The following is an 18,445-nucleotide window of genomic DNA, read 5'->3' on the forward strand; positions in this document are numbered from 1 at the left end:
CATCGCTTATGTTTTTTTTTTTTTTTTTTTTTTTTTTAGCCATAACCATTGCTAAACCTTGTCATCCACACTCACAAAATTATAATTTAGAAGGACAACTATAAAACATAAATACATGTTTTTAAATGTCTGTGTGTTTTGTTTGAAGAGCAGGGAAGCAAAATGCAGCATGGGTGATATTTTGTCAAGAAGTGTTGTGTGTAACAGATATAATTACATAGATGCTGGATCAGTAATTGATTCTTGCCACTGCTTACACAAAACACCTTGGAAACTTACAGAGTAAACAAATTTGCAACAATGCACTGCCACTAAAATAGACATCCAACATTATTTAAAGAGCTGAAGATCACATCAAGGACACTTTCACTCAACTGAAGCCGTCCGGCTGCGACACAACAGAGCATATTTAATTAAACGAAGAGCTGGCAATGCATTCCTCAGCCTCAGCGGGCCCCTCGCATTTATTCAATGCCCACTGTGAGGTGAAGGAGGACAATCTGAAAGATAAAGAGTCGTATCATTCAAAACGGCATGATCTGGATATGGAAACAAGACCACGGGAAAGGTATGTAAAACGACCCAGTTCTATTGTGTGTTTCATATACTAAAGAGTAGGGCTGGGATTCTGTAATGTTACTAAACTGTCAGTACAGTATTCCTATCTATTTTTTTATCAACAGAAATTTTAGAAGAAACCTGACTGAGAAAGGTATACAATTGAGAGATAGAGGGGTATTTTAATGATTTTAACAGTGATCTCTAATAAGTGAAAATCTGCTCAATAGCAGATCTCTTGCTAGAGTATTTGTTTTGTTTAGGGTTGGTTAAAAGGGGTTCAGAAAACACCAGCATGAATAACATAGTTAAAGAGAGTAATGATAATTAAAAGAGACCACGGGACACTAACTTTTAGAAATGTTATGTAGTATATCATGGTAGAAGGATGTTAAACAACATAATGGAAGCATAGTGAAGCACATCTGGCAAGCATGCTGTAGTAAACATAGTATGATAAAGCACAAAAAACATAATAATGCATAGTTAAGAATTAGATATCATGGCAAACTTAAATGAAAAGAAGCCGTTACAGAAAAGTCACGGCAAAAAAAAAAAAAAATCAAATACACACAAACATGTAGGAAAATGTATTTCCATTTTCTGGCGCTTCGTGCATCATTTTACGGTCATATAAGTATGAATCGGACATATCAAGTAGATATTTCGGTTGCGCTTAGAATACAGGGAATTAATAGGAATGTAGTTACAATACATTGCAATAGCTCAGTAATTAGCAACATATGTTTTAATAACATAGGATACAGTGGCTCTCAAAAGTATTCACCCCCTTTGGACTTTTCCACATTTTATTGTGTTACAACATGGAATCAAAATGGATTTAAATAAGCTCTGGTGCAACCAGTTGTCTTTAGAAGTCACATAATTACTTGAATGGAGTCCACCTGTGTGCAATTAAGGTGTTTCACATGATTTCAGGTTATCTGGGAGGTCCCATAGTTGGTTAGTACATTTCCTAACAAAAACTTCATCATGAAAACGAAGGAACTTTCAAAGCAAATCCGGAATAAGGTTCTTCAAAAGCACCAATCAGGGGTAGGATATAAGAACATTTCCAAGGCATTGAATATCCCCTGGAGCACAGTAAAGTCCATTATTAAGAAATGGAGAGAATATAGCACAACTCTGAATCTGTCTAGAACAGGCTGTCCTCAAAAACTGAGTATCTGGGCGAGAAGGGCACTACTTAGGGAGACCACCAAGAGGCCTATGGCAACTCTAAAGGAGTTATAGTCTTCCATGGTTGAGCTGAGAGATACTGTGCATATGGCAACAATAGCCCGGGTGCTTCACAAAACGGGCCTTTATGGGAGAGAGGCAAAAAGAAAGCCATTGTTGAAAAAAACTCACATCAAATCTTGACTAGAGTTTGCCAGAAGGCATGTGGGATACTCTGATACCAAGTGGAAGAAGATTCTATAGAGCTTTTTGGCCTCAATGCTAAGCGCTATGTTTGGCGCAAGCCTAACACTGCACATCATCCTGAGAACACCATCCCTACCGTGAAGCATGGTGGTGGCAGCATCATGCTATGGGGATGCTTCTCTGCATCAGGACCTGGAAAGCTCATGAAGATAGATGGCAAAATGGATGCAACAAAGTACAGAGAAAACCTGCGGAAGTCTGCAAAAGACCTGGGACTTGGGAGAAGATTCATCTTCCAGCAGGACAATGACCCCAAACATACAGCCAAAGCCTCACTGGAGTAGCTTAAAAACAAAAAGATCAATGTCCTGGAGTGACCCAGTCAAAGCCCGGACCTCAATCCAATTGAGAATATGTGGAAAGAGTTGAAAATTGCTGTTCACCAAAGGTCCCCATCCAACTTGACGGAGCTTGAGTAATTTTGCAAAGAAGAATGGGCAAAAATTGCAGTGTCCAGATGTGCAAAGCTGGTAGAGACTTATCCAAATAGACTCATGGCTGTAATTGCTGCCAAAGGTGCCTCTACCAAATATTGACTCAAGGGGGTGAACACTTATGCAATCAATTATTTTCTGTTTTGTATTTGTAATTAATTTAGAACAATTTGTAGATTTTATTTTTCACTTTGACATTATGGACTTTTTTTGTGTTGATCAGTGGCAAAAACTCCTAATTAAATCCATTTTGATTCCATGTTGTAACACAATAAAATGTGGAAAAGACCAAGGGGGGTGAATACTTTTGAGAGCCACTGTATATTCTAATACATGTGTATCCTATGGATAGATGGTAGATACTGTTGCTGGGTCATTCCATGGTATTTGCCTAGCTATACTATACTGCACAATGTAAAAAAGTGTAAATATTCTAAAAAAGCTACAGTCTGCGTGATCCCTCTACAGGGGTGGAAATCATTTTGAAAATTGGTGCTAAACTGTTTTGGATCTGTAAGTGGCCCAGACCTAAAGATTAACTATCATCATTTATGGTTGCTAAGGAATAAAATAAAGGGAAAAATAAATAAACATGTCTACTGGCGCCAGAGTTTCATTTTGCTGGCTATAAGAGGTACACTAGCGATAGAATGTAGTGCCATCGCGACAAATTTGCACCACTGCTGTAGCATTCAGTAGGTTACAGAAATTGAATAAAGACATCAATAAAGGTTTCAAGATACCTAGAATTAAAGGGGAAGGCTCATTTGGCCTTTTTAAGGTATGTGCTTGCCTGCATTTATTATATTATTTGCATATTCATATTTGCATGTTCTGACGGCTTATTCATGACAGTGAACAAGGACTCATTAGGGGCTTTACATATTTCACAAAAAGAAGACAAAAGGGGTGTACCAACAATAATTGCTTCGTAATGATGTTCAATGTGTTTTAGTTTCTTTATACTGATTTATATTACTGTCTAATATCTTGCAATTTTCACTCATAGGACAACACTCTCTGACAATAACACTCAGAAAAAAGAGAGTTATGAGAAGAAACATTTGGACGACTTAGTGCAAAGATCTCCAGATCAGAAGATGAAGATCGGAAGACTAGGGGAGGGGGTGACTGAGTATCAGCTCCCCTACAGGAATATTCTTCCTGTGCCCATCTTTGTGCCAAATAAAGTGCTGTCTGTGGTTAAAGATTCAGAGCGAGCGCCAACACCTGTAGAACTGAAAGCCATCATGGAGTTTGAAAAAGCACTGTCCAGCGGTGTGAGCGTAGGCTGGAGAGAAATTTCTGAGATAACTAAAGAGATGCCGAATGTTTTTCAGCCTATCAGGATGGATTTTAGAGCCTCCAATCTGGTGCTTCCTAGAAATGTACTGCCATAGTTTGAGGCTGGGCTAAGAAGATAGTAGCTCCTAGTTCATGGAAACTACAGTAAATGCAAGGCCTGTGCAAATAAAAACATTGGCTAAGTAAGCACTTCATAGCCACTCAAAATGGTATAAATTAATATGTACTGCCCACTGTCTTATGGTGTCAAACTACCTGAACTTAGTGCAGTTGTACTTACTAACATTCAGTTTTTACTGTTTACATCTTTCAGAACTCAGATTAATCTTACTAAACAAAGGCACTAACAAAATTGTGCTGTCAACTGAAACGGGTTGTTTATATTTAGTTATTACATTTTAGTTCATGAGGTTGCATTTTTTAATTGTACATCTTATTCATAATTAGATTAACTTATCGATAATGGAACTGGAATGTTATACAGCTGTTATTTTATTTATTTATTTTTGTTTTTTGTAAACAAATTGCTGGTGTATATTTTTCACATTGCCTTGAATTAAACCTGAAACAATTTAAACCACTGAGCAGTGCTACAGGCTTACTGCTCAACTATGAGAAAAATATTAGGTTCAGTTTAAAATAGTATTAATACCTGACATACTGTAAGTAGCTCTTAGGAAGGGTTATCAAAGATGTTAAAATAGGAGTCAACAAATAAATGTATGGGAAGGGTAAAAAGCAGTTTTATAGTGAGTAAGACAGTATTCGTTGTGAGGTGGTTAAATTATAAGTTGGTGACGCATAGGAAGTGTGCACATTATCAGACTTAATCAGTATAAATTGAACAATGTTAAATTTTAAGTTGATAGCTTAACGTTTACAGATTTTTTTCAAGAATGCAAGCATCCTTACAGTTGAGCTGACATGTTTCAAACAGTGCTTCTTGCTGCCCTCAACTGATGCTGTGCATTTCACAGGCAGGCAAGTTTGGCATTTGTTTTCCACAATAATCAGAAAAAAGTAATTGTTTCTCATTGAATAGTATAACTTTGTATTAGAATACAATTAAAGACTGCTTTCTAAACATTCATTTTCTTATTTGTGTGGTTTTTTTTAATGATTAATAGATTGTGTGTGTTACAAGTGGTTTATTTTGTTAATATATTAATGTGAATGTGCTTAAACTGTACCTTACCCTGATGAAAAAAATCAAATCATAAAACTCAGTTCAGTTTCTTATTGTTTAATCAGCATGGGAAGTCATTAGGATCTATATCTCATTCCCAAGGGGTCTTAAGGACAAATCAGTCACTTGCCAACAAATGCCAATACAATTATTACAATTTCAGTATAGCACATTCTTAAATAACATCAATAGAACATACCTCTGAAGTATGGCAATTATACATTTCCAAGTATCAAAGGGCTTGAAAAGCAAGGCCTCTCAGGCCAGATTCAGTGTTCAGGAGGAGAATGTAGCCGAAGGGGCAGAGGGGAAGATGGGTGTGAAGCCTCTTGAAACAAGCCAAGGAAATCGCACCTGCAGGTTTTTTTTTTAAGGTACATTTATACTTGAATACAGATAGCCCAGACTGGTAGTTAAAAGGTTTGAATACCAACTGTTTCAATAACTATTTCTAAAAACTATGTACGATTTTTAACACTGTAAAATATTAAACACTAAAGTACCAAACAAACATTGCAAATTATTTTCTGTTTGTTTATTTACACATGCCATTTATATGTAACATTTTTGGGCAAGTACTGTACATCTAGTTAGCAAACAACATACATCAGCAATAAGTGCACATATAACACAAAGTGAGTTATGATGGGATTGCATTTCTGTTTCCTTTCCTAGGAAACAGAGCCAGCAAAAGCCCCTGTGAAAAAATACATAGGACCTGATTTTGAGGAAACTTAGAAAAACACAAGCATAAGGGCAAAGTGCTTTACTTTGTGATTTAAATCAGGAGCAAATTACATTCCCTTTAAAGATCTGTAAGAATTTTTTTTTTTTTTTTACATACATATTGAAGGCCTTCACCAAATACTTTATAATTTCTGGAAGTATTTTAGTCCAATGTGTTATAAATTTGAATCTGCAGTTGTTATTTATTATTGTGTTGTCTGTCCCCTGAATATCCATGGATATAAACCAGACAAAGAAAATGTGCATTTAAAAAATATTAAATTATCTGGAATAACTTATTAAATATGGGCTTTATATTATTATTAGATAAGCACTAGTTTATGACTCCTTGTGAGTTTAGCATTCCTTTAATGTTCAAAATTTTACTCTCCCTTTCTTGGCGCTGATAAAAAAAAATGTACAGGTTATGTTTTGCATCTAAAGCAATATGCATTGGGTTACTTTTTTGATGTCTGACATTCAATTTCTTTTGTTTTCATGATTATTGATATATTTTGGGGATTTGAAAAAACAAAACAACAACAACAATTATCCTAAGCCTAAATTAACAATATCTGCATTGTCTTAGGTGATATTAATATCTACAATAGATTCACATCTAGGATAAATCATACAAAAAAACTTATCACTCCATGAAATGTAAAAAAAAAAAAAAAAAAGTGTATCCATCACTTACTAAAGCTTATATACATTTTTTAACAAAGCAACATATGCAGAAGGTTTTGGGGTATCTACTGGTGTTTCAAGTTACGAGGTCACTTCGTTTGATTGCGTTTCCAACAGAGATTTTTCTGCTCTCTTAAACTTCTGTAGTTCAACCTGTAGCTCCCATTGTTTGAGAAAAAGCCACATCAACCTTCCGTTTTTGCGTTTATCTGTGTTTAATCGGTTAGCACACACATTGTCATGTTTGAAAATGTTTTTAAGACCAGCTTCCATTTTCAGTTCCACAGCGACTGGGTCTGTGGCAGCTTTAACGAGCAAATTCTTCTCCATCTCCAGTCGCCTGTCTCGGTAAACAAGAACACTACAAAAAGCACTTTGCCTTTCTAGCAATGATTCCTCAAACTGTTTTAGTACAAACATGGCTTTATTTTGCCAATCACTTTCCTTCTCCAAAATGCTACGGTACAAGGCAGCTGCAGCCCCTGATTGCAGTAGCTGCTGTTTTTCCTTCTCAATCTTCTCGCGCTCTTGCTGCAACAGTTTTCGCTGCTCTAGAAGCCTGTGGCTTTGTGATATAAAAGCATCCTGGTAACCCTGCACCCTACTTTGCTCCTTTTTCAATTCCAGCTGAAGGCGAGCCACAGTTTGGTGCTGCTGTGTGTAAATATCCCGGTATTTCAGTTCTAGATCCTTCTTTATGGATTTCGTATTTTTTTCATATGTTGCTTTTACTTCCTGTATCTCTTTTTGAGACTCCCTTGTCCAAATCCACCCTGCAATATATGAGAAATAAAACTAATCAGCCTCTTCAAAGCAAATGTATTGCACTTGGGTACTTAAAGGTAACGTAATAAAGATTTACCAAAACTTTTTTTTCTTAGTAAAAAATTAACTCAATTAGAATCTGGTAAGTGAATCACAAAAAAAAGAAGGAAGCTGGATAGGTAAAATCTTTCTCAGACACTTTTCTTAGGATGAAAGCAGTATTTTAAATATATAACAAAAAACACAAGACCGTATGTAATACAGATGTGATTCTTATAAACGGAGTGCATTGTGTGTGTGTGTGTGTGTGTGTGTGTGTCTCATATATATATAGACACACACACACACACACCGAGTGTACAAAACATAAGGAACATCTGCTCTTTCCATGAACTAGCCCGACGAGGTGAATCCAGGTGAAAGCTATGATCCCTTATTGATGTAGTCTGTTAAATCCACTTCAATCAGTGTAGATGAAGGGGAGACAGGTTAAAGAAGGATCATTGTATTTTGTGTGACAGAAATACAATGAGTTCTGGTTATAAATCTCCCTCTCGACCTGTGAGGGTGCTAAACAGCGAAAGAAAAAGTATCTGGACAGGCTGGCCTGACAGTTCAATTCCAAGGTCGGGGAAATCAGCCTGGATGGAAGCGATACCCCTTTGCAGGAACGTACTGACCCGGAAGGTAAACGAGGTAGCAGCTTCAAGCTATAGACGCAGCTGAAATCGTTTACCAAGGGATCATGCGGGGTAGCATAAAAGGGGCCAGAGAAATGCTAATCTTTTCCTTCGCTTGGGGTTTACGCTTTAAAACTGGAAGGACCGAGAGAGCTGCAGTAGTGACTGCCGGAGAAATAAAAAAGAATATTCATGAGTGTTGTGTTTGTTTGTCTTGTCTATTAGTAACTGTCTGTGTTTATTGAACCACCAGACAGCTAACAAGTATCCGGAGCTGTCGCCTTGGGCTAGCACAACCCAATACAGTCACGAAATAACATTGTTTATCACCCACCACGAGCACTACCGCACAAACCCAGGACTGGTGACCGTGTGCCCTATTATTGTGGGGCAGATACATCTGTGATTATCGTTTTGGACTGTAACCTTGTTGTTTTCTCTGTGCAATACACATCATTGTGTATTGCCGTGATTTATTATTTGCTCTCCAGACCTGGATTTCAAATAAAACCACTTTTCTACCGGATTACAATTGTTTGTGATTGTCACCTCTACACCTGTCTACAAATCACCAGTCAAATTGCCAGTGTTCTTATTCAAAGGGTAAATGGGCAAGACAAAAGATTTAAGTGCCTTTGAACGGGGTATGGTAGTAGGTGCCAGGCACACAGGTTTAAGTGTGTCAAGAACTGCAACTCTCAACACATTTTTCTTTTTTTCATGCTCAGCAGTTTCCCGTGTGTATCAAGGATGGTCCACCACCCAAAGGACATCCAGCCAATGGCAGGCCAGTGGTTGAAAATGGCTCATTGATGAAAGAGACCAAAGGAGGCAGACACGAATTGTGCAGTGCAACAGACGGGCTACAGTTAGTCATCTGACAGTCCAGTACAACATTGGTGACGAAAGGCCCATAAAAAAAAAATGCACAACTCGTCGTACCTTAACACGAATGGGGTATGGCAGCCAACGACCTATCAGAGTTCCACTTCTTTCAGCAAAACACAAGAAACTGCGGTTGCAGTGGGCTAAGGAACAAAAACACTGGACACTGGAGGATTGGAAAAAATATTGCCTGGTCTGATGAATCCTGGTTCCTGCTGTTTCACGCTGGTGCGAGGACTAGGGTATGGAGAAAACCACATGAGTACATGCATCTATCATGCCACGTGTCAACATTGCAGGCTGGTGGTGGTGGGGTGTGTTTTCATGGCACACATTGGGAGCAACGTTTGAATGCCACAGGATATCTGAACATCATTGCCAATCAGGTGCCTCCCTTAATGGCAGCAGTGTATCCATCTTTTTTTCAGCAGGATAATGCCACATGCCACAAGGCTAGGATTGTCCAGGAAAGGTTCCACAAACATGACAGTGAATTCAGCTTACTGCAGTGGCCTGCCCAGTCACCAGATCTCAATCCAATTGAGCATCTGTGGGATGAGATGGAACGAGCTATTCGGAGTCGAGATCCACTACCAGCTAACTTGACACAACTGTGGGAAGCATTGGAGTCAACATGGGCCAGCATCCCTGTGGAACGCTTTCGACACCTTGTAGAGTCCATGCCCTGACGAATTGAGGCTGTTCTGAGGGCAAAAGGGGGTGCTACTCAATATTAGGATGGCGTTCCTAATGTTTTGTACACTCAGCATGTGTGTGTGTCTATATATATATATATGTGTATGTGTGTATATATATATATATATATACGTGACACACACACACACACACAATGCACTCTGTTTATAAGAATCCCATCCATCCTGGATGATTTGCTTCTCAAAAGCGGACCGATATGATTACATTAGCAAAAGTGTGCCTCCACGTGTTAGCTATTAAAATTCAGTATGCAAATGGTAATGGTGCACAATCACTATACAATGCATCAAAACAAGTCCTCATGGGTAAGCAACTTGTTATATGATCACAATTACGTTTACTCAAGGCTGCAGAATCCTATTTTACTGCAGTATACTTGAGAAGCGATTGTCTCCTGAGGGTGCCTAGTTTAACTGCTGTGTGGTGTTAAAGGTAACAGCCTTTGAAGTACAATGACATTACCGTACAGTACTTTATTGTCAGGACTACCACTGCATTTAAGCATCTATGGCTTGCTTTTTCAGTTTTTCACTAAGCGGAGATGCAAAGCTTTATACTGCACACGCTGTGTACGTGCCTAATCATATGAGATGTGATCAAATTCAAATTCAAAAACAGCTTTATTGGTTGTACACATCATTGCACTTGATGCAGTATCGTATATGATGCAGTCAGTTTGACCCAAAATGATGATTATAAGAAGATTGCTTGATTCTTACAAGCAGAGTATTTTAACATGGTTAGTATAGAAATGATTTTGTCCCAGTGGTTTTGATCACTATATATGGTTGATTCTTATATATATATATATATATATATATATATATATATATATATATATATATTAGCTTGATTTTTGACCCAGATGGCTTTCCATAGAGATCACTATGCATGCGCGCGCATAATCTGGTTCATTTACTTTTTGCTGTCTATAATATTTAAATAGAGGCTTAAGAGCTGCTGTGTTGATCCTGTTTTTTTCTTTCTATATTAATCTCACATATCACACAGAGCTCTTTTTCATTTGCATTTCGTTTGAAACTGTTGCCCAAATTAGGACTGGGTGCAGGATAGTCAGCAGTCAGTCTACTCGAGGCTGCTGAGTAGAAGGGAGCAGAAGGTGCGCTCTGTTCCTGAGCAGTCAGAACGTAAGTTTTGTGTTTAACCTGTGTGGTTATTTTTATGTTGCAGGCAAACGGTGCAGCCGTCCTGCGAGCTAGTCAGGAACCTGCAACGTATGTTTACTCAGTGCTCGTAAGAGCTAGGTGTTTGTTTTCATTTTCGTTTTGTTTTTGTTAAAATAAAAAACAGCACATCCATGTTTTAAACTTCTCATTTTGTGTCTGGGTCTGTATTTTAAAGGGCTAAACAAACCTGAGCCACAAGGCTCATTTACAATACATACATACATACATACACACACACACACATATATATATATATATATATATATATATATATATATATATATATATATATATATATATATATATATATATATATATATATATATAATAATTCTACTTGTATTACTTACTAAATGCTGCTAGACATAGCATTGGCACAAGCAAGGCATAATTCCATTTGTTTCCATCACCACCTCCTCTCTCGTCAGGCCGGATGTTCAACCTTGGAGGATCATTAAGGTTGTTCATGGCGCCAGACTTCAGAAGAGAAAATAAACTCAGTTATTCAGCATAAAACTTGACTTTGTAACTGCCTGGAGTGAGAGGTTTTAAGCACATAAGTAACCCATTACCATGCCTTAGTTTTCAAAAAAAGCAAAACCTTTCTTTGTGGTTCCTAGCTACCACACTTGGGCAGTTTTGGTAAAGTGTGTCTAAACAAAGTGGCTCTCGGAGTGGAATATGCATCATATTTTTATAAAAGGAGTTTGAATGCATCCCTGCCCATTTCAAGAAAGACCAGAACATTTAGATACAATAATTTGTATCACCGTACAAAGCAGTTGGAGTTTATAAATATGTGACAATTAGTTCTTACTCTCTATAATAATTATTCCATTTTGATATACAGTATGTATGTTTTTATTCAAATTGATATGTAACACATGGTACAGCTAAACGTATGGTAAACAGTAATTCAACATTCATCCAATTATATTCTACCACGACATATCAGATAATAGGTATAACATTATTATGAGATAATTAAGAATAAATAAAAATATATCAATATACCAAAAATAAATAGACCATCACTTAGTGTAAGGTTCATGTTCTTTGTATCAACAATTAATAATCATAGTTAGGGATGCGAGTTTGTCATGGTAAAAATATGTAAAAATCACAGCACAGTCATGGCTAAAAATAGAGAATGGGGGAGTTTCCATGTGTGGTTATGTACACGTGAAGTGGCGATGCACGTGCACGTCTGGGAGAACAGCTTGACAGGATTAGGTTTGTAGACGAAAATAACGGCCACAGAGAGGGATAGGGTAAATCTCATTTACTCATGAACATGATGTAAAACACAGGAAATACATGCCCATTTTCACACGGAAACCCAAATTTCACGTGAAAACATCCACTGCTCGAAATCCAGACAACCTTACAGCATACATGGAAGGTGTCTGGTACAGATCTCTCTAATCCTACATTTCCGCTTGTTTTCAGCCATGATGATCTGCAACAGCGGGGTTGGACAGTTTCATTATATATCTCGGTGTTAATTATTTTCTTTTTTCTTTAATTAAGAAGTTGTGTTATAAATTAGTTGAAATATTACTAACTAATAACGACATGCCACCCCACCAATGAACATTCGAAAAACAATTTAGGCATGAGCAGTAAACAATATTATTAAACAACCACACACGAGGCATTTACAAATCTCAGCTTTATTAAACGAGCTTAACAATGTGCTTTAAACAGTTTCACTCAAACAAGATGTCACCTGACAACAATGGATTTCCAGGTGAGATTATCTCATGTACCTGTTCTCTGTGCATGGAAACCACATTTTCCCTAGCTGTCTGTGAAAACAGCATGAGAACGCTACGCATGACTAATTTGCACATTAGAACACACATGAAAACTTCCCCAATTTCACGGAATGGTCACAACTACAAAGATTTGAACTTAAATATATTTATTAATGTAATACTGTAATATTTCAGGATTTGTCCAAAGTAAACCTATATTTAATGTATCTGAATATATTTGATGTGTTTTCTTTTAACACATGCATTCTATTGTTTGACAACTATCGACAGTTAAGCCTGTGCATCGTTTTTGTGTAAAGGGTTTAGGCAAAGGAAAGTTTCTTTTTTATTATAATTTGGAATCTGCAATTATTTTTTTGCATTAAGCGCACAGCTTCTCAGCTCCCCTCAGGTCCGACTCACTGAATCTGCATGCGATTGATCTCACCTTCTCCCCCCCTGGTCTGACTCACTGAATCTGCATGCGATTGATCTCACCTTCTCCCCCCCTGGTCTGACTCACTGAATCTGCATGCGATTGATCTCACCTTCTCCCCCCCTGGTCTGACTCACTGAATCTGCATGCGATTGATCTCACCTTCTCCCCCCCTGGTCTGACTCACTGAATCTGCATGCGATTAATCTCACCTTCTCCCCCCTGGTCTGACTCACTGAATCTGCATGCGATTGATCTCACCTTCTCTCCCCCCCTGGTCTGACTCACTGAATCTGCATGAGATTGATCTCACCTTCTCCCCCTGGGAGTGTTTACTGATGGGATTGGGTCTGTGGGGGAGTCTTCAAAGTAACACAGCAAGTTAAGAGTGTTGTGCTAAAATTACAAATACTGTATCGACCGAGCTACAAATACAATGCCTTCCGATGTTATCATTTTCTAAAGTAAGACAGCAAGAAAGTAAAGTAATGTTTGGGATAATGAGATGGCACCCTACAAAACTTCAAACAAAAGCAGAAAAACAACCAAGATCATTCCAAAAGTTGTACCTTTGGTAAGAAGTATTAAACATCCCAGCAACGTCAGTCTCTAGTAAGCAGGTATTCAGTAATGCTGGGCAGATTGATTGCAAGCAAGTGCCAGTCATCATTTAAATTAAAACAAGATGTGGACACTATCATGTTCCTTAACACAATTCAAATATAAGCCATGGACAACACTTGTAACTAAACTACTGTGGACAGTGTAATATATATCTAGTTATATATATATATATATATATATATATATATATATATTATATATATATATATATATATATATTTCTTTTTAGTAGTTGTGACTCCTTGTTATAAATTTAAAGTCTTTGGGGGGGGATTTTGCTTTGACCCCCTACTGATGCAAATTAACATGAATAAGGTAAAATATATATACTATATGCATAAACAGATATAATCAATTTAATATGCATAATAGTTTTTTTAAAGCAGTATTAACAATTTTACACAGTAATCCACATCTCCACAAGTACTATTACTGCATTTTTTTGTTTTTTTTTTTTAATTATTATTTTTGACCCTTTCATAATGTCTATAAATCAATGCATCTGCTTTTTTTGGAGAACGAAACATCGATAGTGAAAAATTAGGCATCGCCCCAGCCTTAGAATTGAAGTAATATTTAATATCTGGACAAATTCCCTGCCAAATTAGGATGATGTTGTTGGTTGTAAGGAAACACAATGATCTAATCTCTAACTCTGGTTTATATAGGCGCTGTCTCAGCTGCTGTGATGCTGTTTGGGTGTGGTTACCTTCAAGGACTGACATCCATGTTCTTTTCCACAGCCTTTCTGGCTTCCCTGACCTAATTTCCTTCCCCCAGCTGAAAACACATTCTCAGTACACAGGACCCCACCCAAACTAGTTATACAAAGCAAAGGTTCTACAAATGATTGCAATGTGTTTTTAAAAACATACACAGCTGTTATACAAAGTAAATATAGAAAATAAATCTTATTCCAACATTTAAAACACACACACACACACACACACACACACACACACACACACACTATAAGTAAAGGTTATATAAAAAATAAAACTTCCGTTAGAACCTGCAGATAAATTGCAGCGAAATCACTTCCAAGTTTCTGTTAGTCTGGCTTAAACACTTGTGTTGACCTATATTTAAAGGGCCAGTGTACAATACTTATAAATAACTACTATATATTACCATATTTCAACTTAATATTTTACTTAAATGGAACCAAAAATGTTATGAAACACATTCATCACAATTCGGGCAGCAAAATATGATGTACCACTGTGGCAAAGTGGTGCGTGAATACAGGCGAGTGCAGTGCACAGCAGACTAATCCCACAGACAATAATTAACAGGTGCAATGGTGTTTATTGAAATTACGTCAATGTCCAGAGCCTTGTGACAAACACCTGTAAATAATAAATGATGGAAGTGAGTACAGTGGCGTGTATCACTTTGTTTGTAAAAGTCACACGGGTTTGACCCGCAACCAAAACTCCAGTTTAACACACCAACACAAAACACAAAACACAAACACAGTTCTTAGTGATAGTGAATAAGTGCTTGTGGTGTATTACAGTTCTCCGTGAAAATGCAGGGGTGAAAGAGATGTCCAGGTTTATGCTGGCTTTTGCTACAGCGCAGCTTTGAAATGTTAATGCGGAAGGCTGACTGCGGCTATGAACCAAAGAGAGCAAAGATCACGAGTGACCTGCTAATCGTAATGCAAATAACCACTAAAACTACTGCTGCCACCTTGTTAGCGGAGGCGAACAACATTTTATCATTATACAATGAAGCCGTGAACAGCATTGCCAACGCTATATTAAATAAATAAATCAATTGTTTAAAAAAAAAAAAAAAAAAACATAATGTACCAAATCCGTGATAAGTGATGTATAATTTTCCAATAAAGTTAATGTTTACCTATTACATTAAACTGACTGTTGATAATCCAGACAAATATAGCACGTTGAAAATGTGTGCTACGCTGCGAGGTTTGGGAAGGCGTTTCTCTAAAAGCTGCGTGTGACGTCAGAAAGACAGCAGCCAACAGAAGCTGACGCAGCAAGCTCTGGGTAACAGAACCCAACAATTCAAACATGTATTCTGTGTCGCTGACCGTTTCCTTAAAACCATTATCAAAATAAAGTATCAGTTCACAAAAAGATCTTCCTCAGACACTTTGCTATAACTGCAAGTACCATTGCTTGGTTTAGAAGAAGCGCGTTTGCAGTTGAAAAAATGCGTTAACCGCTGTATAACCGAATTACGATAATTGCGGTTTAGAATAAAAGAAACAGCATTAATACCGTAATGTACCTAAACCGCGGTTAACCGAAAAACCGGTATACCGACCCATCCCTACAACACTGTATATTTGTAGCCGAAATCTCGTTTACGTTTGCTTACTTTTAAAGCAAAACATGTCCCCATGTTTAGAGCAGTTTGCGTGTTGTTTTGTTCACTAACTTATTTATAGATGTGTAAATGCTTTTTCTATAGATGTTCACAAATCAGACTTTTTCACATAGCCACCTACACCCCAGTCCACAGGGTTCGGATATGCAACGTTGTACTGTAATATCTAATTAGAAGGAAAAAAAAAAAAAACATGATTTGCATTTTGCTTTTGAAATAGGTGAGCAGGTTCATGTTTTTATGAGATGTTGATGCCACAGAGCTTTGAATATGGGAATTTGCTCCTTTATTTATTTGACTTGAAATTAATGCTGCCTGGTACTTTTTCTATTTGTCTAAAAGACTGCACCATCTAGTGTCTGAAAGTGGAATTTTAAAATTTGATAATTTACGGCAGGGTTTTCCAATCCTGGTCCCGGAGAACCCCTGTATCTGCTGGTTTTCATTCCAACTGAGTTCTCAATTACTTAATCAAATCCTTAATTGAACTATTAATTAGCTTAATTAATCCTTTTGAATTGTTTTCAGATTTTAGAGATTTCAAGTTAACAATGCAATTTTATAAGTAACTAGAAATCGGCAACTTTTCAGGAGCTGAGAACAATCCAAAAGGTCTAATTAAGCACATTATTAGTTCAATTAAGGGTTTGATTAAGTAACTGAGAACTCAGTTGGAATGAAAACCAGCAGACACAGGGGTTCCTCGGGACCAGCATTGGGAACCCCTGATTTAAGGCATTTCATTCTAATTTGAAAGACAATAAATAAAAAAAATATGTTTGTGCGCACTTTATCAACATTGATTAGACGGCTGCTCTTTAGCGTTGTATCTTCATCTTTGAAAAGAAAACACAACAGGAATTCACAATTCTAAGTGAATCAGCGAACAAAAGAACGTAAGGTAATTTAAGGGTTGGAAATGGATTTTAAAACTTCAGGCCCAGTCCACTTTGTGCTGTCATGAGAGTCTCTTTATTGTTCTACTTTTGCTTAAAAAGTGGTGTAGTCGAGGGTATACGCAGGTAAACCGCGTTCACCCACTTTTAATTTGGCAATACAGCATTTACTCACTTCTTACATAAGGGATACAGAGTTTACTCACTTCTGCACTCCTGTGATATCCAAATCCTGGGTTAAAGACAAGCTATTTTAACAGTAAGCGTCTGTGTTGCGTTTCTGGGTGCGTCTGTGACTGTTCACACGAACAGCACCTGAAAGATTAAATGACTGTACAGGTGGCTCTGGTTGGCTGAGGGCCAATAACAATCTATCTGTTCACCTCTACCCATCAGGGCAGTTTATCCACATTTTTATTTACCACTACACCACTGAAAAAACTGCCATGGTAATTCTAAAATTCACCATTGGCATAACTTATAAATTAATTCATCATTTAAGCACATAATTTGCAACATAAAAGAGCATAAGCTCTATAGTACTGGCGTTATTATCGTCTCCCCGGGAATATTGTGGGGGCAGTCTACTTGTATGTCACACTTCACACAGTTCAGCATACTGTATCTGCTCAACCACTTATTCAATTGTCTCGAAACTTGGTATTAATATGATTTGCACTAAGTTACAGAATATCAGATCTGCAATTATACAGGATGTCTGTTATCTGTAGATCTGTAACATTTGTACATGTATCTTGAAAACTATTTACCCAGTTGTCATGGTATTGATATTATTTAGGATCAATTACTGAATTATTATTACTTTGGGAATATGTTATGTCGTCTGCCCGTCTATTCATACGTACAGTATTTTGTCTGTGACAGCCAAGGAATGAACCAACTGTGTGGAATTATGACACAGAATCCATAACTATAATACACTCATGGGTAAGATGTGTTGTAATACGAAAAATAAACTAATAAAATATTTTACAAACATTTCAACTAGATGTTTTGAAGACATGGATCTATACTTCTAGTTGAAACGTTTGAAATTGCAGTGCAAGAGTTTCTGAAAACTGAAGCAGAATGTGTTATATAAGAAATTTAACTTGCACACATAATACTGTATTACAATACAATTCCGAAAAAAACATAAAAACTGCAGACTATGTTTGTAGTTAGCACGTGACTGTAATGTAGTCTGAATGAATATGATTTTTATTTTTTTCAATTCTTCTCAAACGGCAGGCCACCATTTCTGTAGTTCTGAAATGTGAAATCATTATTGTTAATAGTTTATGTCACCTGATTATCAATTTTCCAATATTTCCTATTGCATTCCATTGATATATTTCTGCCTCTTTTACACGGCTGTTCGGAGTGGTTACATGATAAAGCTAATCACTCACCTTCGACAAGACCGACTCCTCTCTTCTCGCTGCACTTTCACTTTGAACTTCCAAAAACATTACGCAACAGTTTTGTACTTGGTCAACTGAAATGGGAGGGGAGTATTTATAATTATTATACTCACGAGAGAACTGGATTTGAAAGGTTAATAACAATGTAGTTCTATAATAAAGTACGATTTCATATTACCCGTTCACGTCAAAGCGGTAAGAATAAAAAGTTAGTTTCGTTGAAAATGCTGCTAACTTATACTATGAGTCCACCCCCAAGATTCTTCATATGTTACAGCCCGAGTTCAGCTCCGAAGCTGTCGCTAGCCTGTGACCAGCGTGTAGGCTGCAATATCATGGCTGCTTTGTGTGGTGTCTCCAGACTTCTTGCC

The 18,445-nt window shown here is 37.2% G+C and overlaps 2 protein-coding genes across 2 annotated transcripts; one reads left to right on the plus strand and one right to left on the minus strand.

Moving 5' to 3' along the window:
- Positions 1 to 431: 431 nt before the first annotated feature.
- On the plus strand, positions 432 to 4,890 carry LOC121313973 (telethonin-like). The gene is made up of 2 exons (XM_041246743.1): positions 432 to 599; positions 3,428 to 4,890. Exons 1-2 carry the CDS (start codon positions 432 to 434, stop codon positions 3,836 to 3,838), a joined length of 579 nt encoding a protein of 192 aa, XP_041102677.1. The 3' UTR covers positions 3,839 to 4,890.
- Positions 4,891 to 4,990: 100 nt separating this feature from the next.
- Positions 4,991 to 18,150, minus strand: ccdc127a (coiled-coil domain containing 127a). The gene is made up of 3 exons (XM_041248600.1): positions 18,063 to 18,150; positions 10,927 to 11,053; positions 4,991 to 7,115 (listed from the first exon to the last, which is right to left on the minus strand). The coding sequence occupies exons 1-3, from the start codon at positions 18,120 to 18,122 to the stop codon at positions 6,424 to 6,426; spliced, it is 879 nt and encodes a 292-aa protein (XP_041104534.1). The 5' UTR covers positions 18,123 to 18,150; the 3' UTR covers positions 4,991 to 6,423.
- Positions 18,151 to 18,445: the final 295 nt, after the last annotated feature.

Source organism: Polyodon spathula, chromosome 4 (genome assembly GCF_017654505.1).
Source record: "Polyodon spathula isolate WHYD16114869_AA chromosome 4, ASM1765450v1, whole genome shotgun sequence".
In the NCBI taxonomy this organism is placed as follows: Eukaryota; Metazoa; Chordata; class Actinopteri; order Acipenseriformes; family Polyodontidae; genus Polyodon; species Polyodon spathula.